This window comes from Saccopteryx leptura, chromosome 1 (assembly GCF_036850995.1).
Source record: "Saccopteryx leptura isolate mSacLep1 chromosome 1, mSacLep1_pri_phased_curated, whole genome shotgun sequence".
In the NCBI taxonomy this organism is placed as follows: Eukaryota; Metazoa; Chordata; class Mammalia; order Chiroptera; family Emballonuridae; genus Saccopteryx; species Saccopteryx leptura.
In genome coordinates, this window is record NC_089503.1 from 9,458,433 (window position 1) to 9,484,080 (window position 25,648).

General features: G+C 42.2%; 1 protein-coding gene across 2 annotated transcripts in view; it reads left to right on the top strand.

Moving 5' to 3' along the window:
• Positions 1-25,429, top strand: part of ATL3 (atlastin GTPase 3) — a 37,026-nt gene extending 11,597 nt beyond the window's left edge. For both annotated transcript variants that reach the window (XM_066360084.1, XM_066360080.1), the window contains exons 2-13: positions 1,019-1,233; positions 1,368-1,511; positions 3,274-3,378; positions 3,839-3,889; positions 8,567-8,623; positions 9,456-9,548; positions 10,964-11,102; positions 19,411-19,538; positions 20,140-20,196; positions 21,431-21,502; positions 21,883-22,314; positions 23,268-25,429. In XM_066360084.1, the coding sequence (XP_066216181.1) occupies positions 1,019-1,233; positions 1,368-1,511; positions 3,274-3,378; positions 3,839-3,889; positions 8,567-8,623; positions 9,456-9,548; positions 10,964-11,102; positions 19,411-19,538; positions 20,140-20,196; positions 21,431-21,502; positions 21,883-22,314; positions 23,268-23,354 (1,580 nt within the window). In that variant the 3' untranslated portion in view covers positions 23,355-25,429. The remainder of the gene's footprint in view (positions 1-1,018; positions 1,234-1,367; positions 1,512-3,273; positions 3,379-3,838; positions 3,890-8,566; positions 8,624-9,455; positions 9,549-10,963; positions 11,103-19,410; positions 19,539-20,139; positions 20,197-21,430; positions 21,503-21,882; positions 22,315-23,267) is intronic.
• The last annotated feature ends 219 nt before the right edge of the window (positions 25,430-25,648 follow it).

Sequence of the window (25,648 nt, forward strand, 5' to 3'; positions counted from 1 at the left end):
ATGGGGAGGCAGTCAGACAGACTCCCGCATGCGCACGATTGGGATCCACCTGGCACGCCCACCAGGGGGCGATGCTCTGCCCCTCCGGGGCTTCGCTCTGCCGCGACCAGAGCCACTCTAGCGCCTGGGGCAGAGGCCAAGGAGCCATCTCCAGTGCCCGGGCCATCTTTGCTCCAATGGAGCCTTGGCTGCCGGAGGGGAAGAGAGAGACAGAGAGGGAGGGGTGGAGAAGCAAATGGGCGCTTCTCCTATGCGCCCTGGCCGGGAAACGAACCCGGGACTCCTGCACGCCAGGCTGACGCTCTACCACTGAGCCAACCGGCCAGGGCTTAAAATTAAGAATTTTTATTCATGAAAAAATACCATTAGGGCCCTGACCGGCCAGGGCCTAAAATTAAGAATTTTTATTCATGAAAAGATACCATTAGGGCCCTGACCGGCCAGGGCCTAAAATTAAGAATTTTTATTCATGAAAAGATACCATTAGGGCCCTGACCGGTTGGCTCAGCGGTAGAGCGTCGGCCTGGCGTGCAGGAGTCCCGGGTTCGTTTCCCGGCCAGGGCGCATAGGAGAAGCGCCCATTTGCTTCTCCACCCCTCCCTCTCTGTCTCTCTCTTCCCCTCCGGCAGCCAAGGCTCCATTGGAGCAAAGATGGCCCGGGCACTGGAGATGGCTCCTTGGCCTCTGCCCCAGGCGCTAGAGTGGCTCTGGTCGCGGCAGAGCGAAACCCCGGAGGGGCAGAGCATCGCCCCCTGGTGGGCAGAGCATCGCCCCTGGTGGGCGTGCCGGGTGGATCCCGGTCGGGCGCATGCGGGAGTCTGTCTGACTGTCTCTCCCCGTTTCCAGCTTCAGAAAAATACAAAAAAAAAAAAATATTAATTTTAGTGAAGTTTAATTTGTTATTTTTTTCTTTTTATGGTTAGTGCTTTTGTACCTTAAGAAGTTTTTGTTCTTCTCATATTCAGAAATACCTATTTAAAAAATATGTGAAATAACGTTTTTCTCTGTGACAACCTAGGTGATGCCATGGAGAGTGGAAAGCCTGGTCCAGTGCAGGTTGTTCTGGTTCAGAAAGACCAACATTCCTTTGAGCTAGAAGAGAAAGCCTTGGCCAGTGTCCTGCTGCAGGACCACATTCGCGACCTCGATGTGGTGGTGGTGTCCGTGGCCGGTGCCTTTCGAAAGGGCAAGTCCTTCTTTCTGGACTTTATGCTTCGATACATGTATTTCCAGGTAAGGTAGAATTATTTCAAATTATTAAATGATAATTTATGTTTGAAAGAGCACAATAAGCTCATGGATTATTTTTGATGTGTAAAATTACTCAAAATTTAAGATTTAATAGAAATATTTTATTTCTCCTGTAGAAAGAAGGTGGCCATTCAAATTGGTTAGGAGATCCAGAGGAACCATTAACAGGATTTTCTTGGAGAGGGGGCTCTGACCCAGAAACTACTGGGATTCAGATCTGGAATGAAGTTTTCACTGTGGAGAAGCCAGGTGGGAAGAAGGTAAGGAAGAAAGAGGCTTACAAATTAATAAAAACAACAAAGTGAGAACTTTGATGTGTGTATTGATAATCCAATTAAAAATAATTTTATCAAAATGATATGGTTTAAAAAGAATGCATGAATATAGTTTAAAAAGTCAAATAGTAATATAAAGCTTCTAACAAAGAATAGTAAGCTATAGTTGTAGAGCCTGTCCCAGATTTCTTTGTAAAGGTCAGCAGGGGCAAGTGTCTCCTAATGTGGAAGATGGGATCTGGGCGTTACGCTGTTTCTTACGCAGACTAACCCATTGCCTCCGAAAGCAGGCCTCACAGCTTCCTCTCATTTTGAGTCTTTCTAGGACTGAAGGTTCCAAATACCCCCTTCAGGTTGTTTAGTTTTAGCCTTTCCTAAATGCTAAATCATTCAATAGTTTGGGTGCTGGAAGAGTTGATGAACAACTCTTGATTGCTGTTTTCTATTCTTTTTCTTTGTAAATTTTCTTTTTATTTATTTATTTATTTTTATTTTTTGCATTTTTCTGAAGCTGGAAACAGGGAGAGACAGTCAGACAGACTCCCGCATGCGCCCGACCGGGATCCACCAGGCACGCCCACCATGGGGCGATGCTCTGCCCACCAGGGGGTGATGCTCTGCCCATCCTGGGCGTCGCCATGTTGCGACCAGAGCCACTCTAGTGCCTGGGGCAGAGGCCAAGGAGCCATCCCCAGCGCCCGGGCCATCTTTTGCTCCAATGGAGCCTTGGCTGTGGGAGGGGAAGAGAGAGACAGAGAGGAAGGCGCGGCGGAGGGGTGGAGAAGCAAATGGGCGCTTCTCCTGTGTGCCCTGGCTGGGAATCGAACCCGGGTCCTCCGCACGCCAGGTGTAAATTTTCTTAATAATAATTTTATTTGTCGCTCTTTTTTGAGTGAAGTGTCAGGAGAAAGGTATAGTGGAAGGCTTTTTTTTTTTTTTTTTTTGAGAGAAGGGGGGACAGAGAGACGAAACTCTGACACACACTCTGACCAGGATTCACCTAGCAAAAGTGTCCCCCTCTCTGGTCTGGGACCATTGCTTGAATCAGCCGAACTATTTTTAGTGCCTGAGACTGACACACTGGTACCAACCAAGCTATTCTCAGTGCCGGGGGCTGACACTTGGACCAGTCAAGCCACTGCCTATGAGAGGGGAAGAGGGAGAGAAGGAGAAAAGCAGATGGTTGCTTCTCATGTGTGCCCTGACCAGGAATTGAACTCTGGAAGTCCATACACCAGACTGATGCTCCATCCACTGAGGCACTTGCCAGGACCTTTTTTTTTTTTGCCTTTTTAAAAATGTTTATTTTACTGATTTTAGAGAGAGAGAGACAGAAACTTCAATCTGTTCCTAGATGTGCCCTGACTGAGATCTAACTAGTAGCCTCTGTGCTTTGGAATGATACTCTTAACCAACTGAGCTATCCAGCCAAGGCTAATTTTTTTCAACAACAAAAATAATCTAAATGATTGGCTTGGCTGTTGTAGTTGGGGCTGTTTTTTCCTCTTTTCCTATTGCTCTTTTGGCCTTTGTTTTACATCATTTTATTAGGTAAGAGCAGACCATCTTCTCCAGCAAAATTCTCTTCTCAAAATAAGGCACCTAAATATTTATACTTTTCTGATAGAACTTATAAGCAGGTGCTTTAGCCTCATTTAAATGTTACCTGTACTTTTCCATTTCTTCTTTACATTTTCCCCCTTCTCACTTTAACACACATGGTTTGTTTGCGTTTTCCCTTTTTTAGGTTGCAGTTGTTCTGATGGATACCCAGGGGGCATTTGACAGCCAGTCCACTGTGAAAGACTGTGCTACTATCTTCGCACTGAGCACCATGACCAGTTCTGTTCAGGTAAAACCACTAGAGAGAAGGTATATAGAGGAAATAAGATGAAGGAGTTATATCTAGTCTTAGTTATTGTTTCGTTATCAGAATTCTTACGGTATTCTGTAAATGTTTTTTTTTCAGACTATAGATATAATAGGCTCAAGAAGGAGCCTAAACTATTTTTCCATTTTGGTCATAAATTTATATAAACACTCTTAAAAAGTCTAAAGTGGAAGTTGAAATTACATCACATAGGAAATGTAGATTTGGTAAGAACTTAAAACTATTTAAAACTGTAAAGGAAAAATTATGTTATTTCTATATATGTCCAAAGGACAGATAATGTTACTGTTTAGGCAAACTTCATATTCTTATATGCAGACCTTTAAATGTTCAAAGCTTCTGCTCAATGCTTTAGGCTTATTTGGGTTTTGTTTGAAGTAAGCTAAAGTATGTGGTATCAATTTGGATTTTTGTTTTCTAGATTTATAATTTGTCCCAGAACATTCAGGAAGATGATCTTCAACAGCTACAGGTATATATTTCTCACTAAAACATTATAATATATCATTTAAAAGTGTGTGTTCATTTTTCCTTGAGAGAGAGAGAGAAGGAGGGGGAAAAGGAGGAAGTGAGGGAGGGATGGAGGAAGGGAGAGATGAGAAGCATTAACTCGCAGTTGCTTCACCTTAGTTGTTCACTGATTGCTTTTCATCTGTGCCTTGACTGGCTAGCTCAAGCTGAGCCAGTGCCGCCTTGCTCAAGCCAGTGACCATGGGATTATGTCTGTGCTCCCATGCTCAAGCTGGCGACCCTGTGCTCAAGCCAGCAACCTTGGGGTTTTGAACCTGGGTCCTCAGCGCCCCAGGTTGATGCTCTATCCACTGCTCCACTGCCTGGTCAGGCGAGTTTGTTTTATTTCATATTTTATTATTATTACTTTTTGTTGTTTTAGATTCCACATATAAGTGAGATTATATAGTATTTTTCTTTGGCTTATTTCACTTAGCATAATGCCTTCAAGGTCCATTTATATATGCAAATGATGAAATTTCCTTTTGAAGGCAGGATAATATTTCATTGAATATATATGCTAGGTTTTTTTTATCCATTCACCATTGATGGACACTTGGGCTGCTTCCATGTCTTGGCTGTTGTAAATAATGCTGCAGTGGATATGGGGTGCATGTATCTTTTTGGGGTAGGGTTTTCATTTTCTCTGGATTAATACCCAGAAGTAGAATTGCTGGATAACAATGGTTCTGTTTAATTTTTTGAGGAGCTCTGTACTGTCTTCCACAGTGACTGCTGACTCAGGGTAGTGTGCGAGGGTTCCCTTTTCTCCGCATCCTCTCCAACACTCACTTCCCCTCTTTTCCGTGAGAGCCGTCCTAGTAGATAGGAGGTGGTGCCTCAGTGTGGTTTTGATTGACATTTCCCTGATGATTAGTGATGTTGAACACCTTCTCATATACCTGTGGGCCATCTCTATGTCTTCTTCAGAAAAATGTCTATTCAGATTCTCTGCCCATTTTTTACTTGGAATATTACCCTGCTATTAAGCTTTTTGAGTTCCTTATATATTTTGGATATTAACATTTTACTGATGTATGATTTGCAAATATTTTCTCCCATTTCGTAGATTGACTTTTCATTTTGTTGATGATTTCCTTTGGTCTGTAGAAGCCTTTTAGTTTGATGTAGTCCCGCTTACTTATTTTTGCTTTTGTTCCCTTTGTGTTTGGTGTTAGATTCATAAAGTCATCACTAAGACCTGTGTCAAATAATTTACCCCCTTTGTTTTCTTCTTGGAGTTTTATGGTTCCAGGTCTCACATTCAAGTTTTTAATTCGTTCTGAGTTAATTTTTGTGTATGGTGTAAGATGGTAGCCAGCTACACTCCGGCCTGTGGCCGCCCAGTTTGCCCGCCCGCACTATTTAATATTGAAGAGGCTCTTTTCCCTGTTGTATGTTCTTGTCTCCTTTGTTGTAAAGTAATTGAATATATGGGTCATTGAATAGCATGGGTCATTCTGGGCTCTGTGTTTTGTTTCACTCATCAATTGTCTATTTTTATGCCAATACCATACTTTTTTTATTTTTTATTTTTTGATGATTAACTATAATGTAGTTTGAAATCAGGGTCTGGAAATTTCTTTTCAATTCCTTTCTTGTTTAGATCCCATTGAATCTTTTATTTGTTTATTCTCTCTTGAATTCTATGCATTCTCCAGTAGCTTCCTGAGAATGGCTAGAAAGGATACATAGGAGGTAACTTTTTTGAGGTCCTGTGAGTCTGACAATATTTTAATTTTATTCTAGAATTACAGGATGGCAGTCTTTTTCTTTTAGAACTGAAGCCATGGCTTCGTTCCCTCCTGTTCCCAGCAGTGGAGTCCCACACCTTCTGATTCCCTGTGCTTTGTGTGTGGCCCTTTGTTTCTCTGAAGCTTTTAACCTCTTCTTATTCTCGGTATGAATTTTCATGATAATGTACCTTATTGTGGGCTTTTTTCTCCTTCTTTATAAATTCATATCCTCAGATAAGAGGTTGAAATTGTTGCAACCAAGAGCTAACAACAGGATGCTGTGAAAAAGCAACATTCAGAAAGCAAAAGGGTTCTCCTGGAAATTAAAACTGTGACTGCAAAACTGGAAAATTCAGTAGAGGAGGAGTTTAAAGATAAATTGGAGAAAATTTTTCTGGCAGGTTGAATAAAAAGGCAGAGTAGAAATCTGGAGGGGGAAAGAAGTTCAGCAAAGAGAAGAGGAGAGAGGAAGAGGGAGAGGCTGGGGAGAGGCGGCAGGGAGAAGGGGACAGGGAGGACAGGGGGCACAGGAGAAAGGAAAATTTGGTGATCAATTCAGGTGAACATGTTAATAGGTATTTTAGTAAAAGAAAAAATGGAGAGGAAGAAATTACAATAGGAGTAATGTAAGATTTAGGATTGGAGGACACGAGTTTCTGCCAGAAAAGGCAGAAAGCTCTGGTGGTCCTTGACCATCTGTTTAACAGAGAGCCACTGAGAATCTGACAGGGAGCTTTGATGAGAGGTGAGCACTGTCTACCAGGTTGTATGACAGAGATGTGATTGGGCAAGATGACTTAGCTATATTGTTGCAACCTCGAAGTGTCTTTATTTGCACACTGTTATTCTTGGCTGCCAAATTACGCAGAGAAGAATTTGTTTACCTCCGGCCTGGGCTGGGTGGGTAGAAGCTTGCCGAGGCTCCAGCACCGTGCGGGCTGAGTTTCTCTGGTCAATATGTTTGTAGACTTTGATTTTAGAACCCGTTTCCAGTAAGGTCGGGGATTTTTTACTCTCTGAATCAGTGTTTATATTCTTTCCAGTTTATCCTTTCCAGATAGTGTACTTCCCATCATCTATGGGCAGGAAGAGCATGGAGCTGGGGAAGGAGCAGGGTCTGGGAGTGTTAGGTGATTTCTCCACAGACTTTCAATCATTTTCTATTTTTAGAAAGATTTTGTTTATTGATTTTATAGAGGGTGGAGAGAAAAGGGGGACTGGGAAGTAGTAACTCATAGTTGCTTCACTTTAGTTGTTCATTGATTGATTGCTTGTGGTATGTACCTTGACCAGGCAAACTTAGGGTTTCCAACTGGTGACCTCAGCATTCCAGGTCGGTGCTTTATCTACTGCGCCACCACAGGTCAGGCTCAACCATTTCTTTAGGTATCTCTCTCACCCCTTCCTTCAGGGTAACTGGTGCTTCTCATTTCCGAGCCTTTCAGGGATTCTGCTGAGAGAATCTGCTTATTTCTGGATGGCTTCTGCTTCTTGCAGATGTCTCAGGGTAGAGAAAGCCAAAGCCCGAGACAGCTCTTGTCTGTCTGTTTTTCTTCCAGTGTTTTCAGCAGCTCCTGTTTTCTGTTGTACTGTTTCTCATCATCTTTGTCCTGCAAGTTTATAACTTGTAAATTTTTTTTTGGCTATGCTTTTAGTGAGGCTTTATGAAGAAATAGAGGTAAATGCATGTGTAAACACCTTAAAGAATTTGTTTAGCCTAATGGCACAGTAGATAGAGCATCCATCTGGGGCATTGAGGTCCCAGGTTTGAAACCCTGAGGTCACTTGCATGGGTGTGGGCTCATCGGCTTAAGCGTGGGCTCATTGGCGTGAGCGTGGAATCATCGATAGGACTCTGTGGTCAGTGGCTTGAGCCCAAAGTTTGCTGGCTTGAAGCCCAAGGTCACTGACTTGAGCAAGGGGTCACTGGCTTGGCTGTAGCCCCCAGTCAAGGCACATATGAGAAACAGTCAATGAGCAACTAAAGTGCCGCAACTATGAGTTGATGCTTCTCATCTCTCTCCCTTCTTGTCTCTGTCTCTCTTGCTTAAAAAAGAAAAAGAATTTGTTCATTCTGTCATTTGAATGGCGTACGCACTATGGGCCCAGTATTCTTCGTGCTGCCGAAGGTACGGTAGTGCACAAAGCAAACATTCCTGCCCTCGCAGAGCTCATTGCTAGCAGTGAGGACAGATACTAATCAAGATGAGTAAAGGTGTGTTATGTTAGAAAGTGGGACATGTTAAGGAGAAAAGTTAAAAAGAGACGCAGGGTAGTAAGTATTGTATGGAGAATTGTAATCTTTTTAGGTAGGTGGCGATGGAAGGCTTCCCTGAGGAGTTCTTTGAGTAAAGACCCTAGGAACTGAGGGACCTGACCGCGCAGATATTTAGAGAAAGAACGCCGCAGGCAGGAAGAGGAGTCAGAACAAAGGCCCCGCGGCAGCTGCGTGCCCAGCGGGTTTGAGGAGCAGCACGGAGGGCCAGCCTGGCAGGATCCCACTAAGGAAACTGGTGTTTCTACTGAATGCGGCCAGAGGGCTTTGAGCAGAAGCAGGATGTACTCGAACTAACCTTGCTGACAACAGAGCCATGGTGGCTGCTGTATTGAGAACCTGGGTGCGGAGGTGCGGGGAGGCAGGAAGCCACTGCAGTATTCCAAGCCACGGGGAGTTTGAGTGGTTGGATTCGGATTTGCTAATGAATTGGGGTGTGGGATGTGAGACAGATCCAAGATTATTTTAAGGTTCGTGGCTCCTGTGTGCTTTTGAAACTGTAGGACTTTGGTTTCATATAAGTAGTTGTCAAGTCTGTTAAATGTGAAGTTTATAAAGAATAGTCACAGAAATACTTGAAATAATTTTGGCTTACAAACCATAACTCTTCTTTTTTTCTTTTTAAAAGCTCTTCACAGAATATGGTCGTCTGGCAATGGATGAAATTTTCCAAAAACCGTTCCAGGTAGAATATTAACTCTAAATGTTATTCATATCTTTATTTTAGTTCAGAGATCAGCAAATTACAGCTCATGGGCCAAATCTGGCCAGTTGCCTCTTTTTATGTGACCTATGAGTTAGGAATTGTTTTAAATGGTTGAAAGAAATCAAAAGAGGAATAATATTTGATGACGTGTAAATTATCTGAAATGTCAATGTCCATGTCTATAGCTAAGTTTTATTAGAGCACAGCCATACTTATTTGTGTTGTCCATGGCTGCTTCATGCTACAGCAGCCTTAAGTAATTACTCTCTGGCCATTTACAGAAAGAGGTTTAAATTAAAAAAAAAAAAATTATTGGTGTTAGAGACAGGAAGAGAGAAACATAGATTTGTTGTTCCACTCCTTTATGCATTTATTGGTTGATTCTTGTATGTGCCCTGACTGGGATCAAAGTTGTAACCTTGGTATCCCAGGGCGATACTCGAATCAACTGAACGACTGGGCTAGGGCCAGAAAAAGTTCACTACTGATTCCTGTTTTAGCTAATTATTTCATTAGGATGGGAACGCGTCGTGACTGCAATAAGATTAGAGGAGCTTTAAGTTCACTAAGTTTTCCTTTCCTTTCTAATGGTGAAAGTAGATCTGATGTATGACTAGCTAGTACCATAGTGTTTTGTCTCTTGCCTTTAGTATACATGTTTACAAGGTGTCTAAGACATTACAGAATAGACCAATCCCTCAGCACGTTTTCTTGTCTCTTTTGAAGAAGTGGCATTGTGCAAAGGAGTATTTCAGTTGTTATTTTGAAAATGGATTTATACAACATTATATACTGCTCTTTTCCTAAATAGACACTGATGTTTTTGGTTCGAGACTGGAGTTTCCCTTATGAGTACAACTATGGACTACAGGGAGGAATGTCATTTTTGGATAAGCGTCTACAGGTAAATAGAAATGTAATATGAGGAATTATGTTATATTATAGTGATAACTTTCTCATTTGCCGTAGCTATTGTATTTCAAGCAGATTATGAAGAATAAGTGTGTTAAATACTTATACGTATTAACACACACTAATATTATTTATATTTTAGATTAAAGAACCCGGTATACAGTGCATAAGGATTATAGAGAATTCTGGGCAAAAGCCCAAGCTTTGATTGTAATTTCCATTTTACATTTTACACAAGGTTCTATATGTGTCTTTAAGATGTTGCATTCAGAATTTTAGTCTGTTTTTTTTCTTCTTTTTAATGAGAGAGGGAAAGGGAGAGCGAAAGAAAGACAGGAAGGGTGAGAGATGAGAAGCATCTACTCATAGTTGTTTCACATTAGTTGTTTATTGATTCCTCACACACGTGCCTTGACTGGGGGCTCATGCTGAGGCAGTGACCCCTTGCTCAAGCCAGCAACCTTTGGGCTCAAGCCGGATGAACCTACACTCCATGACCTCAGGGTCTTGAACCGGGACCTCAGCATCCCAGGTCGACTTTATCCACTGTGCCATTGGTCAGACTAGTCTGTTGTTCTTATTAAAAATTCTTATTTGTTTTAGGATGGATATAGATAAGCTTAGTTAGTTTTTTCTCTAAAATTAAAACACAGGAGCCCTTTGTCAATCATTACTATCTGGTCAGATCCTCCTCCATGCACACAAACCTGTTGTTCTTTCTTAGTTTTGTGCAATACTCTTTTTTATTTTTTAGTGAGAGAGAGAGAGAGAGAGAGAGAGAGAGAGGAACAGACAGGGACAGACAGACAGGCAGGAAGGGAGAATGATGAGAAGCATCAGTTCTTCTTGTGGCACCCTGTTGTTTATTGATTGCTTTCTCATATGTGCCTTGACCAGGGGCTCCAGGCAATCCAGTGACCCCTTGTTCAAGCCAGTGACCTTGGGCTCAAACCAGCAACTTTGGGCTTCAAGTCAGTGACCTTTGAGCTCAAGCCAGCGACCATGGTGTCTTGTCTATGATCCCACGCTCAAGCCAGTGACCCTGTGCTCAAGCTGGTGAGCCCACACTCAAGCTGGATGAGCCTGTGCTCAAACTGGTGACCTTGGGGTTTTGAACCTGGGTCCTCTGTGTCTCAGGCTGATGCTCTATACCTCTGCACCACCGTCTGGTCAGGCATGCAATACGTTTTTAAAGAAACTCTTTTGCATCTTTGCTTTGGTAGCTATAGGAGCCAAGCCATGGTTACACATCTATTGTTTTTTAAGGTTCTGGGTTTTCTCATTGGAAAAAAACCATAGGCCGCTACAGTCCATCAAGGTGGGAAGTCTCCTTTCCTTTGTTCAGTACTAGTAGTCTCTGGGAGAGAAAAACATGGACTTTTATGAATTGTTGGTCTTCACTGGCAGGTGAGAGAACATCAACATGAAGAAATTCAGAACGTCCGAAATCACATTCACTCATGTTTCTCCAATGTCACCTGTTTTCTCCTGCCACATCCAGGACTCCAGGTGGCCACAAGCCCTGAGTTTGATGGCAAATTGAAAGGTGTGTTACAAATGATGTTATGTTAAACATGTGATTTGATTTTTGGAATTAAGTTGTTACCAGAAAATGTCAATTCAGAATCTAGTGAGTGCTTAAGAGAAATAGTGCGTTCATAGAAAGAATGGTAGTCAGAGTCCGGTTCAGCTTCTGCTCCTGCTTTACTGTGGCCAGCAGAAGTAGCTCACCTTAGTTCTTCCATCTGAGATGATGGTGGGAATACCCGTTAGTGATATTTCTAAGAGACATGATATGATTACTGGTTTACAAAAGATAAGAGTGCTGAGTATAGGAAGACCAAACAGTAGTCAGCTAATATTTATCAAGTAAAATTGACTTCCCAAAGAAAGATAACGTGATGCATGGCTATTGTTTTCATCTTATTTGTGATTATAACAAAACCTGATGCCGAGTCATGAGTTAGTATCAGGAAGTGCTAACTGGATGGTAGCTTCGAGGAGTCGGAGCTGGGGCTGCTCTGCCTGTGGAGCAGCTTTCTTTGTCCCACGGCTTCACTGTTAAGCTGATATGTATATCAGAGTTGGGACTCATGGGTTTCATTACATTATTTTCCTATTTTTGTTCCTTATTCATTGACACATTGAGTTCTATAATGGCTAGCCCTCAGTTTACCCATGTATTAAACTAAGCACTTTTGTTTATAAACTTACCTGAGCTTCTCTGGTTCCAAGTAAAGTAGAAATAATAGTAGTTGCTATTTTTACATGCTCAGTGTGTTCCCAACTATCTTAATCTGTTGGAGCTAGTCTAACCAAATACCTTGGACTGGGTTGCCTGTAAACAGTGGAATTACTTTCTGGTTGTTCTGAAGGCTAGAAGTCCAAGATCAGTGTGCCAGCATGGTGGGTTAAAAGGATGTTCCTAGTCTCAGAGTGCTGGTTGCATCTTCACATGGTGAAGGGGGGAAGGGAGCTGTGTGGGGTCTCTTGTGAGAGCACTAATCTCATGATATAATCACCTCCCAAAGGCCCCACCTACTAAGACTGTCACCTTTAGGGGTCAGGATTTCAACATACAAATTTGAGACGGGTGTTCGATTCCTGGCCAGGGCATGCAGGAGAAGCGCCCATTTGCTTCTCCACCCCCACCCCCTCCTTCCTCTCTGTCTCTCTCTTTCCCTCCCGCAGCCAAGGCTCCATTGGAGCAAAGATGGCCCGGGCGCTGGGGATGGCTCCTTGGCCTCTGCCCCAGGCGCTAGAGTGGTTCTGGTCGCAGCAGAGTGACGCCCCCTGGTGGGCAGAGCGTCGCCCCTGGTGGGCGTGCCGGGTGGATCCCGGTTGGGCGCATGCGGGAGTCTGTCTGACTGTCTCTCCCCGTTTCCAGCTTCAGAAAAATACAAAAAAAAAAATTTGAGACGGGTGCACAAACATTGAGACCGTAGCACCAGTACTATGCTGGTTACTTTCATACTTAATGCTTCTAGTAATTCCTTGAAGCTGATATTATTTCCTTTTTTGTACAGATGAAGAAACTGTTTTAGAAAAGTTAAATAACTTGCTCAGAGTTCACAGCTAGTAAGTGGTGGGGCAGAGATTTACATCCAGATCCTTCTTGCCCAAATCCAGACTGGGCTAAAATAGAAGTTCTTCTGTTATTTGGGGAAGTAATATAGAGGAGATATAATGTTTAGTTACCAGGAGAACTTGACTCAGCTGATCCAAAAAAGTTAATGTACTTTTGTTTACTTTAAGATTTACTTTCCAGCTGGATGTAATATTGTAAAAGAAGCCGTGTGTGAGTGAGAGACTTACCTTTGCCTTCTGTTTGTCACTTGCCTGATATTTTTATGTGGTGGCAGCTTTCCTGATCAGGAGACTTCCAGAGCCTTTTAGATGGCAATTCAAAAGTGCAAGTTTGGGACCTGGCTTTGGAGAGAAATTTTATTCAGGCAACACTGGAGTTAGCACCTTTTATCAAAAAGCAGTTGTGATTGACTTCGCAGTTGGGCATGGAAAGAAAGTTGAGTGTGTATGTGATGTGTCTTTTAGAGGAATAGCACTGCTATTAGATGTACTTTTATCAGACCTGAACTCTGGTTTGTCCCTCATTGGTAGGGAAGTTGTTCAGTGGAGCCCTAACTGAGGACGTTTAGGAGAGGGTGGATTACAGTGATTCCTCACGCCTCTCCCCTTGCTTCAGGGTGATCTCAGCTTATGGGGCATAAACACTCAAAATGCCATTCCTTCGTATTTTCAAGCATTTTCATATTTCAAAACATTGTATTTTAAAACTTTTTATCATGTTATTCCAGGAAATAGAAAGAGCTTTTTAAAGTTCTGAAACCCTGATTTTTGAAATTTTGTATCACTTTTGGGTATGCATACTGTATTTGTTTCCAAGGACTTCTGTGACAATGTACCACAAACTGGGTGGCTTAAGACAACAGAAATTTATTCCCTAACAGTTCAAGAGACCAGAATTCCTGGATGGAGGTGTCAGCGGGGTTGGCTCCCTCTGGGGGCTCTTGATGGAAAACCTCTCCCATGCTTCTCTGCCAGCTTCTAGTGTTTGCTGGCGGGCCTTGGCACTCCTGGCTTGTAGTTGCATCACTGCAACTCTGTGGTCACACGGCCACCTTCTGTGTGTCCTCTCTTTTTATAAGAACACTCTTTGGATTTAGGTCCCACCCTAATCTAGTATGATGTTATCTTAACTAGTCACGTCTGTAAAGACTATTTCCAAATAAGGTCACATTCTGAGATTCCAGGTGGACATGTATTTTCTTTTCTTTCTTTTTTTTTTTTGTGACAGAGAGACAGGGACAGATAGGGACAGACAGGAAGGGAGAGAGATGAGAAGTATTAATTCTTCGTTGCTGCATCTTAGTTGTTCATTGACTGCTTTCTCATGTGCCTTGCCTGGGGGTGGGGGCTCCAGCAGAGTGAGTGACCCCTTGCTCAAGCCAACGACCTTGGGCTCAAGCCAGCAACCATGGGGTCATGTCTGTGATCCCGTGCTCAAGCCTGCGACCTCGGGGTTTTGAACCTGGGTCCTCTGTGTCACAGTCCGATGCTCTGTCCACTGCGCCACCGCCTGGTCAGGCCAGGTGGACAGGTATTTTAATGGGAGGCAGTGTTCAGCCCAGTGCACATATACACAGATTATGAATAGTTTATTACTAAAGATTAAGGGTGTTAAGTTTCATATTTATTATATTTATAAAACGGGGAAAATTCTGTATAAGCACCCTTTGCTTCCTTCATCCACATTGCATTGTAAAACCTGCTTAGAGTGTTACAATCTTCCTGTCTTACATGAAAAGGCAGGTACCAGGGGAGGAAATAAATACAAATGACCGTGTGTACCCGCGAACATATGTGTAGCAGCACAGCAGTCAAGGGGGCGCAAGGTACTGGTACACGTTCGCGTCTTTATCCAAATGGTCTGGCGTGAGGCACGTTCTGTTCAAACGTTGTGTCTGAACTAGTGTTCCGGAACAGCCTTCCTAGAAGCATTAGTAGCCGAGGGTCTGCAGACTGGGTCTAATAGCAGCCTGTGGTGTCCAGGTCCTGCTAGTTCCTTGTATGAGATATTTCTGAAGTCTCAATCTTCTCAGTATGATGGAAATTGAAACCATTAGAAAGGTATTTTTGTATAGGTAATAGAGTCACATGTTTAAAATCTAGAAAAGGATTCAGAAGTATTAGGTGAAGAGTCTTGCTTCTGTTCAGGTGGTTTTCCTGTTACTTTAGTGCAAGCAAGCAAATATGAACACAAACAATAGCACTTTATGTACACTGATTTGTAGTTTTCACTCCAAGGTTGTAAAACATTTGTCCCACTTTTTTTTAAATGTGCAGTTTCATTTTTTACATTATGATTTATGATTCAATTTGGATCCAGCTTATTTTCTGAATGACTACACATTTGTCCCAGCAGTGTTTATTGAATAGTCCAACGTTCCCTCACTGGTTGAAGTGTCACCATCATATATTAAGCCACTAATCAATGTGCAGTATGGGGATTAATCCCTTTTTAAAGTTGGGGTAGGCTGTTCTTTGGTGCCATCCTGAGGAGACTGTGGCGTTGAGAATATTTACATGGAGATTGGTATGTTTACTTAGGTAGGATGGACAAAAGTTAAAAAAAATTTTTTTGATATCAGGAACTCTTATGATTTAATATGGAGTGAGGATCAGTGGAAATGTATATGCTTCTTTAGAGAAAAACCTTTTTTTTTTTTTTTTGTATTTTTCTGAAGTGTTAAGGGGGGAGGCAGGCAGACAGACTCCCATACACACCCAACCAGGATCCACCCGGCATGTCCACCAGGGGGCAATGCTCGGCCCCATCTGGGGCGTTGCTCCTTTGCAACCCGAGTCATTCTAGCGCCAGAGGCAGAGGCCATGGAACCATCCTCAGCGCCTGGGCCAATTTTGCTCCAGTGGAGCCTTGGCTGTAGGAGGGGAAGAGAGAGACAGAGAGAAAGGAGAGGGGGAAGGGTGGAGAAGCAGATGGGCGCCTCTCCTGTGTGCCCTAATTGGGAATCGAACCCGGGACTTCCATACGCCGGGCCAACACTCTACTGCTGAGCCAACCGGCCAGGGCTAGAGAAAAATCTTATGTAGATTTCAACTTATGAGCCATCAATAAATTCTGGATAGATTAGAAAGTTAAATTATAAAAATTAAAACATGGGGAAAAAGTGTATCTTGTAAACAGCATATATCTGAATTTTATTGAGAGAGACAGACACAGACAGGAAAGAAGAGAGATGAGAAGCATCAACTCGTAGTTGTGTCACTTTAGTTGTTCATTGATTGCTTCTTATATGTGCCTTCACCGGGGAGCTCTAGCTAAGCCATGGACCCCTTGCTCAAGACAGTGACCATGGGATCATTTTGATGATCCCACACGGAATGACCCTGCACTCAAGCCAACAACCTCGGGATTTTGAACCTGGGACCTCAGTGTCCCAGGTCAGCACTCCATCCACTGCATCACCACCTGTCAGGCACATATACTACTCACAAAAATTAGGGGATATTTCAAAATGACTATGAAGCTATAAAATATTCCCTAATTTTTGTGAGTAATATATATGTGAATTTTTAAAAATCCAATTTGACAATCCATTTTTTTTTAAATTGGTAAGTTTAGTCTGTTTTCTGATTCCTGATATGTTGGTTCTAGAGCTATCATCTTGCTTTTTATTTCCACTTTACTCTTTCTGTGCTTTCCCCTCCTACTTATCATGTTTTAATTGAATTTGTTTTCTTATTTCAATCTCCCAATTCCCCCCCACTAGAATAGGAGTTACACATTCTATTTTTATCTTTTTAGTTCTCCTTGAAATTTTCCCACACATACTTATTTAAAATGTAAATAGATACCTTAATCTTTTTTGTAAATAATGTCAGAGCTTTAGAACAGTTTGACTGACTGATTACTTTCCTCCTAATAGTGTTTTAGCTTTGTTTTCTTTTTAACCTCACCAATTAACTGTCATTTATATTATATAAGATACTATGTGTTTAGCTTTTCTTACCTGTTCATTGATCTCTTTGCTCACCTTTCCTTCTGGTATTACAGACCTTCCTTCTGGAAACGTTTTCCTTTGCTGTGCTACAGTTTCACTGTTGTGGACTATTTCTTTCTCCTTAACCTTCTTGTTAGATGCTGTGGTTTCTGAGGCTGTGGACTCATGATCATCAGTGCTAGAGAATTTTCAACCCTTATCCCTTGTATTATTGCCTCTAATTTATTCCCTTCTGCTGGGACTGCATTCATTCATTCATTCATTCATTCATTCATTCAGTGAGAGGAGGGGAGGCAGACAGACTACCACATGTTCCCCTATTGGAATACACCCGGAAATCCCACTAGGGGACAATACTCTATACATTTGAGGTGTTGCTGTGTTGCTTAGCAACTCAGCACTTAGCTCCAGAGGCAGAAGCTATGGAGACATCCTTAGTGCCAAGGACCAACTTGCTCCAATCCAGTTTTGGCTGCGGGAGGATGAGAGAGAGAAGCGAGAGGGGGAGGGATGGAGAAGCAGGTGGGCGCTTCTCCTGTGTGCCCTGACTGGAAATTGAACCCGGGACTTCCACACGTCAGGCTGATGCTCCACTGAGCCAACTGGCCAGGGCCAGGACTGAAATTACATGCATTAAATCTTCTCATTTTACCTTTTGTATCTTAATTATTCTTTTTTACCCCGTCATCCAACCTCTCTGTACTGCCTTTTGGGTACATTATCCAGATCTGTTTTTACCTCCAGAGAAGATTAGTGTTTGCTCCTTCAGGGAGCTAGGGGCTTACTAACCTGGGACCATTCCCACCCCCCTCTGAGATCCAGTTTAATTTAGGAGTTAACTTCGTCAACCGTTTAGTCACCCATCACAGTGAATAGTCTCAAATTAGCCCCGGCTTCACATGTACTGAGCTCACTGCTCTGCTTCCAGCTCACACCTCCTGCTGCCTGCGCGGTGCCTTGCAGCTCTGCCGCCTCCGAGCCCAGCAGTGCACTGGCGTGTGTTTTGTGCAGGATCTTGTTCGGAAGCAGTTCTTTTCAGAGTCTCTAGTCTGTAGTACTGTCAGAAGCAGAAGTCTCAAGATACTATTTTTCACCAATTTTAAAAACAGTAAAAATCTCTAGTGCGTTAAAAGTAGTAAACGTGCCTTCTCAATATGTTGGTTGGTATAAATTGGTACAATCTTACAAAAACAATTTGCAATATATAAGAGCCAAGAAAGAAATTGTAAGGATGTTTTAAATGGTGATCATGATTATCTGATGGTGGGCTTTATAGATTTTTAAAAATAGTTTTGAATGTTTCCCAGGAGTCTACATTGTCATTATAGTACTGAGTAATCCCTCTTAGAGGATCATATAATGTAAGGAAATAATTTAAGGAAATAAAAAGAACCTGAAGTCTTCTCAGCAGAGATTTTTATGGTGATATTTGTCATTGGAAAAATATAGAAACCACTTTTGTTTTATTCACTGCTCCGTCCCCAACTCTTACAATGATGCCTGCCACAAAAAGGTGCTCAGAAATGGTTGAATGGCTAAATGAAATGGAATGTCTTGATTTTATGAGTTAGAAGGGCTCTGGAGTATTGAAGAGCTCCTACCTTGATGTGGGTTTCTACCCTCTTTTTTTTCAGTTGATAGTTTCAGTTATTGGAAACCTAGGAAGATGTTAGAATGTATAAATCAGATTCCCGTGTCTTCAGAGTTGGACCAGCTGGTTCTCACCTCGAGGACAGAGCTCTGTTTGTTGGCTCTACTGTGCCCTCTGAGGGAACTTTGGAGAAGTGGTGAGAATCTGACATCTTTCTGAGAGAGCAAAGTCCTTTGGGTTGGTCCATAGGGCTGCTCTGAGGACCTGCTAGACAAGAATACCATGAAGCTGCCTGACCTATGGTGGTGCAGTGGGATAAAGCATAGATTTGGAACACTGAGGTCGTCGGTTCGAAACCCCAGGCTTACCTGGTCAAGGCACATATGGGAGTTGATGCTTCCTGCTCCTCCCCCTTCTCTCTTTCTCTCCCTCTTTCCCTCTCTCTCCTCTCTGAAAATTGAATCAAGTCTTTAAAAAAACAAAACAAGAGCCTGACCTGTGGTGGCGCAGTGGATAAAGTGTCGACCTGGGAATGCTGAGGTCGCCGGTTCGAAACCCTGGGCTTGCCTGGTCAAGGCACATATGGGAGTTGATGTTTCCAGCTCCTCCCCCCCTTCTCTCTCTCTCTGTCTCTCCTCTCTCTCTCTCTCTCCCTCTCCTCTCTCTCTTAAAAATAAATAAATAAATAAAAAACAAAACAAAAAATTAAAAAAAAAATACCATGAAGTTCCAGTGCTTCTACTTTTAACATTAAAAAATGAGCACAAATAATGAAATGGATAAGTAGAGATTTCTGATGGCTTCGAGGGGATCACGAGGGTGTGGCAAGGGCCTGGCCTTAGAGAACTTGAGTGGTTGATAATTGATTTCTGAAGACCTTGTTAATGAAATCCTTGAAAAAGTGAAATTTGTTGAAAGGCTAGGGAGTAGACTTGAACCTCCCAGAGTGAAAAGCAGGGTGAGGTTATGCTGCATATTCTCTCCTGGGCTAGGAAGGACTCAGTACTGTTGCAGAAGGGGCGGAGACAGTGCAGGGTCACGAGAGCAGGGCCGTCTGTCTGTTCCGGTTGTAGCCAGGAAGGGGCAGACGGTCTGGGACCCTGCCCTCCACTTGGAACTAGCATATGTTCACACAGTTAGACCTGAAGATTGTTTTATGCTCACCTTGGTCGCATTGTCTGTTTGGCTTATTGTTTCCTTCTTCATGGTTCCGTGAACAGATATTGCCAGTGAATTCAAAGAGCAGTTACAGATACTGATACCATATGTATTAAACCCAGCAAACTTAATGGAAAAGGAGATCAATGGCTCAAAAGTCACCTGTCGGGGGCTATTGGAATATTTTAAGGTAATTATGGGTTTTAATTATTATAATGTTTGACTTTTGGTAAAACTGGTCTAGGTTGTTAACCAACTTGAATTTCAATGTTTTAAAGCTTGGGGGCAATGGTGAGAGGCATTTTCAGACTTCGGTGTCCTTCCAGGGATGGGCCACGGGGTGGCAGTATCAGCCTAAGAATCAAATGGATGTTCTTTGCACTCTCTAGAGGAGTGGTTACTGTGGCTAAAGGAAGATTGTTCCTCAAGGAAGATGGTGTGTACAGGAGGTGGTTAGGAAGTTGCTGTGAGTAGGAGGAGACGGCACCTAGATGGGACATGGCTACCTCGAGGCGGATGGTCACTGCCCACAGGTAGTGCTGAGGCCAGTGTGCATGGGAAGTCTGGTGGGAATGTTAGCCCTGGCGGGCTCGTGCTGCTTCAGAACATTTTTAGTTAACTAAAAATGCTAACATGCACTCAGAGGTGTGTTGTGCTTTTGCTAATTCCTTGGTGTTGATCTAGGTCTTTAGGAAAATGCAGTGTTTGGTTACTGTTTCTACAGATTAAAAGTATGATTAATTATAACGGAATAACATTCTTGGTAATTGTTTTTCTGTTTTTACTTTAAGGCATATATTAAAATTTACCAAGGGGAAGATTTGCCTCACCCCAAATCCATGCTTCAGGTATGCAGTCCTCGGACGTCCTAAGTGGTAACCTTCCATTATGTGAGTTGACCCGGATCCAATAAGCAGAGTCCTTTTAGAAGACAGCGCTGTGCTCTCCTTTCCTATTATGTTGAGCTCTGTTCATTTTCAGCATATTTTCCAACAGAGTGGCTGCCTTCTGGTTTTCTTGTCTATATTCTTGGTGGTTCAGCTTAAACAGAATGGCCTCTCTTAGGCCTGGTCTTCCCACCAAACATACCGTGAAAATCTGTTTTGTTATTCCCAGGGGAAACATCCCCAGTTATGTGAGACAGGCCATTCTTCTGCTGTCTGCTCTGGCAGAACATGGCTGATGTTTCTATTTACTGTTACCTCATCAAGTTTTTACCTCCAATTAGTTTTGTTTTCAGCATTTTGGTATTTTCACAGTGTTGTTTTGTTAAAACGTAATTTCTGACTTTCATGTACTGAGCATAAGGTCATTTATTGCCAAATGTTTATTCCTTTAGTAAAAAGACGTTTTCATCAGGAAGCTAGAGTTTGGGATTGACATTGTAAAGATAATTTGTTTCCCTTTTTTGACTTACATCTATTTTTTAACATTAAAAATCTAAGCAAAGAAACTGATTTTTCAGAGGTTTAATCTATGATAAAGGTTTTTTTTTTTTTTGTATTTTTCTGAAATGAGAAGCAGGGAGGCAGAGAGACAGAGAGACAGACTCCTGCATGCACCCGACCAGGATCCACCCGGCATGTCCACCAGGGGGCGATGCTCTGCCCATCTGGGGCGTCGCTCTGTTGCAACCAGAGCCATTCTAGCGCCTGAGGCAGAGGCCATAGAGCCATCCTCAGCGCCTGGGCCAACTTTGCTCCAATGGAGTCTTGGCTGTGGAAGGGGAAGAGAGAGACAGAGAGAAAGGAGAGGGGGGAAGGGTGGAAAAGCAAATGGGTGCTTTTCCTGTGTGCCCTGGCTGGGAATTGGACCTGGGACTTCCACATGCCGGGCTGGTGCTCTACCACTGAGCCAACCGGCCAGGGCTATAAAGATTCTTATGTATGAGAACATTTTGTCAGAAAAGGTGTACGGTATTTTATTTAATAGATTGAGTTATATGAAAACCTAAAAAATAGCAGAAAGATAATAAAAAAGGGAAGAATGGTGAAGAAGGTGAGAGGAAAATTTTACATGGTTATTTGTAGAAGAATGTTGAAAGAGGAAGGATTTATAGCTTATGCTTTCCTTTCTTAAAAGGCCACTGCTGAAGCCAACAATTTAGCAGCTGCAGCCTCTGCCAAAGACATTTATTACAACAACATGGAAGAGGTATGTCGGGTAGATGTCTTATTTGGAAATATCTATAACTTGGACATTGCTGCTGACTTCAAAAGCCCACATGTGAGCCTGTTTACGGTTCTTAAGATGATGAAGTGACACGGCTGTCCTCGGTGCCCCCGGTCATGAGGGCTCGTGACTGGACCTGTTTCTGCCCGGGCCCTTGCAGCGTCACGGCTCTCTCGGGGCCACGTGTCCCTGGAATCCAAGGGTTCTTGCAGAGGCAGTGGACCTAGGCTTTATTGGTCTTGGTCATCATTTTGAAGTTAATTTCTAATATTTTAAAATATTCTAAGTTTTTCACTTTTTAAATTTTATTTGACACTCTTTTTGAAGGGATCTTCGACACATCGCGTCTTTACTCTTTTTAGGTGTGTGGGGGAGAGAAACCTTATTTGTCTCCGGACATTCTGGAGGAGAAGCACTGTGAATTGAGACAACTCGCTCTGGACCATTTTAAGAGGACCAAGAAGATGGGTGGGAAGGATTTCAGCCTTCGCTACCAGCAGGAGCTGGAGGAGGAAATCAAGGACCTCTATGAAAACTTCTGCAAGCACAATGGGAGCAAGAACGTCTTCAGCACCTTCCGGACCCCCGCCGTGCTCTTCACGGGCATCGCGGCTCTGTACATAGCCTCGGGCCTCGCTGGCTTTGTCGGTCTGGAGGTCGTGGCCCAGCTGTTCAACTGTTTGGTTGGACTGCTGCTCATAGCGCTGCTCACCTGGGGCTACATCAGGTATTCTGGGCAGTATCGGGAGCTGGGCGGAGCTATCGATTCTGGAGCAGCCTACGTGTTGGAGCAGGTAAGCAGTGCGGACGCAGAGCCCCGGCTGACAGCGGGCAGGTGTTTGTGTTTCTTTAAAAGTCTTATTTACTGATTTTAGAGAGGAGAGAGAGAGAAAGGGTGGGGGCTGGGGGGGAGGAGCAGGAAGGATCAACTGTAGTAGTTGCTTCTCGAATGTGCCCTGACCGGGCAAGCCCAGGGGTTTCAAACCTGACCTCAGCATTCCAGGTCGACACTCTGTCCACTGTGCTGCCACCGCAGGCCAGGCAGATGTTTGTGTTTCTGTTGTAAACTCTCTCCATTTGGAAGACCTTCCTAGTGAAGAAAAGCGTGAGAAACTTTCCCTGGCTATTTTTTTTCTCATAGGCATCCTGTTTTATTAATATTTAATTTGGATATATTGTTTTCATGGCTAGGGATTACCCTTCAATGCAAAAAGTGTTCCAACTTAGACATATCACAGGCAACTTCTAACTGTGTTCTTCAGACACAATTCCTGTGTGATTCTTTCCCTTATCCAAGCTTAATTTGCTTTATTAAAAATCAAGAGCTTTGAAAAAATATAAACTTAACAAAATTTTTTTGTTTCAAATTTTATTAATGGATGGCATTTCTTTCACTTAAATTCTTCCAAAAAGTCAGTGGCTTTTGACATTGACAGGATCTCCTGGCTTATAGATCTTTGAGATGCTGATTGGTTTCTTTTTCTGAGTAGCATGAACAGATCAGTTAAGTTAGAAGGCTGTGAAGCCGGGAGAGCTGTCCCTCCACCCCGTACGAGAGCAGAGGCTCAGCTAACTCTTGGGAGTTAGTTGCTGTCACAGGCTCCCTTCCCCACCTACAGTCCCCTATTTTCTGTAATATACCGATGATGTACACAGAAATTTTTGAAAGTTTATTTATAAGGACTTAGTCTCTTGATTCTGGGCTGTATTTGCTTAACTTACGTGTTGAACCAATGGACTTTTGCAGGCTACTTCTCATATTGGTAATTCCACTCAGGCCTCTGTGAGGGATGCAGTTGTTGGGAGAGCTCCCGTGGATAAAAAAGCTCAGTAGCATCTCAACAAGAGGATCCAACAAGAACCCACCGGCCCCTACTGACTTCTGGGTTTCTACTGCAGCCACAGGTGCGGGTCCAGGAATGGAGGCCTGGGACCAGCCAGGAAGCATTGAAACGTGGCACCAATAAATGAACAGACCTTTCCTGTGGTTGCAGGTTCTTCAACACACTTCCATTTCTGTTGGAAGCATTTCTTTCCCTTGCTGATGATATAAATCCAAGCCTGTGTCTCTGTTTCTTGTTACTCTCTGCTTTGTGCACTTTATGGGGAAAAGCTGAAGTTAAAAATGGAAATGTGGGTTTAAGTCCTTTATGTGCCACATAGTGCCTTTTAAGACTGAATCTGGGCTTTTGTGGGCCGAGAGGGAGGCCTGAGGACAGCCCCATGAACGATGCTCTTTGGGGTGAGCTTCTCGGTTCTTTTATACCTTACTCTATTGAGGGTTCCTTTTTAAAAAGTTTACAAAACTTGCAAAAGCTTCAGAACTAAAGACTGAAAATGATGCCATTACACTTTTAAAATCTTAATAGTGTTAGAGAATCTGCCGCCAGTGTGGAAAATGATAGCGTGTTTAATCTACCGTTGACTGAAATTGAAGCTTTTTTACTACCTGGTGACAGGCAGCTTTGTTGGAACATAGTCTTTTCTTTCTTTCTTTCTTTATTGCTACTGCTTCTTTCTAGAAAAGAGAAAATATGCCTCGAAGAGCCAGAGAGGTTCATAATAAAAGGAATGAGCTTGATAATTTAAGAAAAAAACTAGAGTTTAAATGAACCAACCATGTGACCTCTGAAAGCCGCTTGAACTTGTGCCTTGGTCAGATTCCCTGTTAATAGGTTTATATACATATATGTATTAGACACTAGTCACACACAGTTGTCATCTGAGAGGTTGTTTTTGAGAGTTCTGCATAAGAACAATACTAGTACGAATCAGAGGAAAGAAGTTACCAATGTTATTGTCTTTAAGTGATGTCCTGTTTCACGTGGCTTAGCAGTAAATCAGGCTTTATCCTTAATGTTTATTTGCATCCTCCTATGCACTAATATTTTTAATAATGGAGCTAAAACTGTCCATTTTATTTAGTGAGTCTTCCTTATTCGACTTGACCTGTCTGGTAGCTTTAAAATAGTTTTGGCTTAGTAAGGACCAAAGCCCCACCGAAATATGGACACTATTTACAAGTATCTAAAAATTCTTTTTTATTTACCTTGATTTTGTGATAAAATTTTTTTATCTGTTAGTTGCCTTTTCCTTTGACATATTGGTGAATTATTGTGGGTTTTAAAACTAAAATTTACCTGCAAATATTTATATAAACATTCAGGTATGTGAGCCTTAATTCTTAAGAGAATTTCATTTTTGGGGGGAGGGAGGTAGGAAGGGCTTAGGCAAAATCTGAGTAAATTCAGTATATATGAAGTATGAGTGGAAAGTGGGAAAAAAGAAAGTTTCTTCTAGAATATAATCTATTAATTTTTTTGACTACTTTAACACTTTACCATTCAAGTATTTTTATACATCCTGAATTAATTTCAAGCATTTTATATATTTTTCACACATACCATCTTGTCCTGAATATTCTTGCTATTTTATTCACTTGCTGTTAAATTTTAGAAAAATTTCAGTTCTAAAAACTGTTTACTTGCATATCAGTGATGCTTAGCTCTGTTAAGCTGAAAGCTTAATTTTGAATATTTAGTGCTTTTCAGGTGGCCTTTCATCTTCCTGCAGGGTCATACGTATTAGCTAGCAGATGTTAATTAAAAACCAACCCATAAAATCACTTGAGTCTAAGGAGAAAACATCAGTGTAATGGATGTTTTGCTAGAACTAAATTGCTGTTATTGAGTTTAATAAACCTATTATTTGCATGTTTTACCGGTACTTTTTGCCTTACAGATGCTGAGATACTTAGCTTTTAATACATTTTATAAGCATATTTATAGATTTAGAAGAATTGTCTAGATTGGTTCCACTTTTAATGGTGAGAAAAGGATAATGTGTCTAAAACTTATTTTAATACTAAAGGATTAGATTTTTTTTAAAATAAAAAATGATAATATATGAGTTAATGAAATCCTAGGATTTATTTACTGTTTAAGTTCACCATTTCTGTTTTGATCTTAAAGGAGTAACTTGGTTTAATTATCCTTAATGATGGGGAAGCCTTAATTTTTTGGTCTTTGTTAACATACACTGTTCATAAAAATTAGGGAATATTTTACTGCTTCATATGCATTTTGAAATATCTCCTATTTTTGTGAGCAGTATATTTTTACTCTGAAA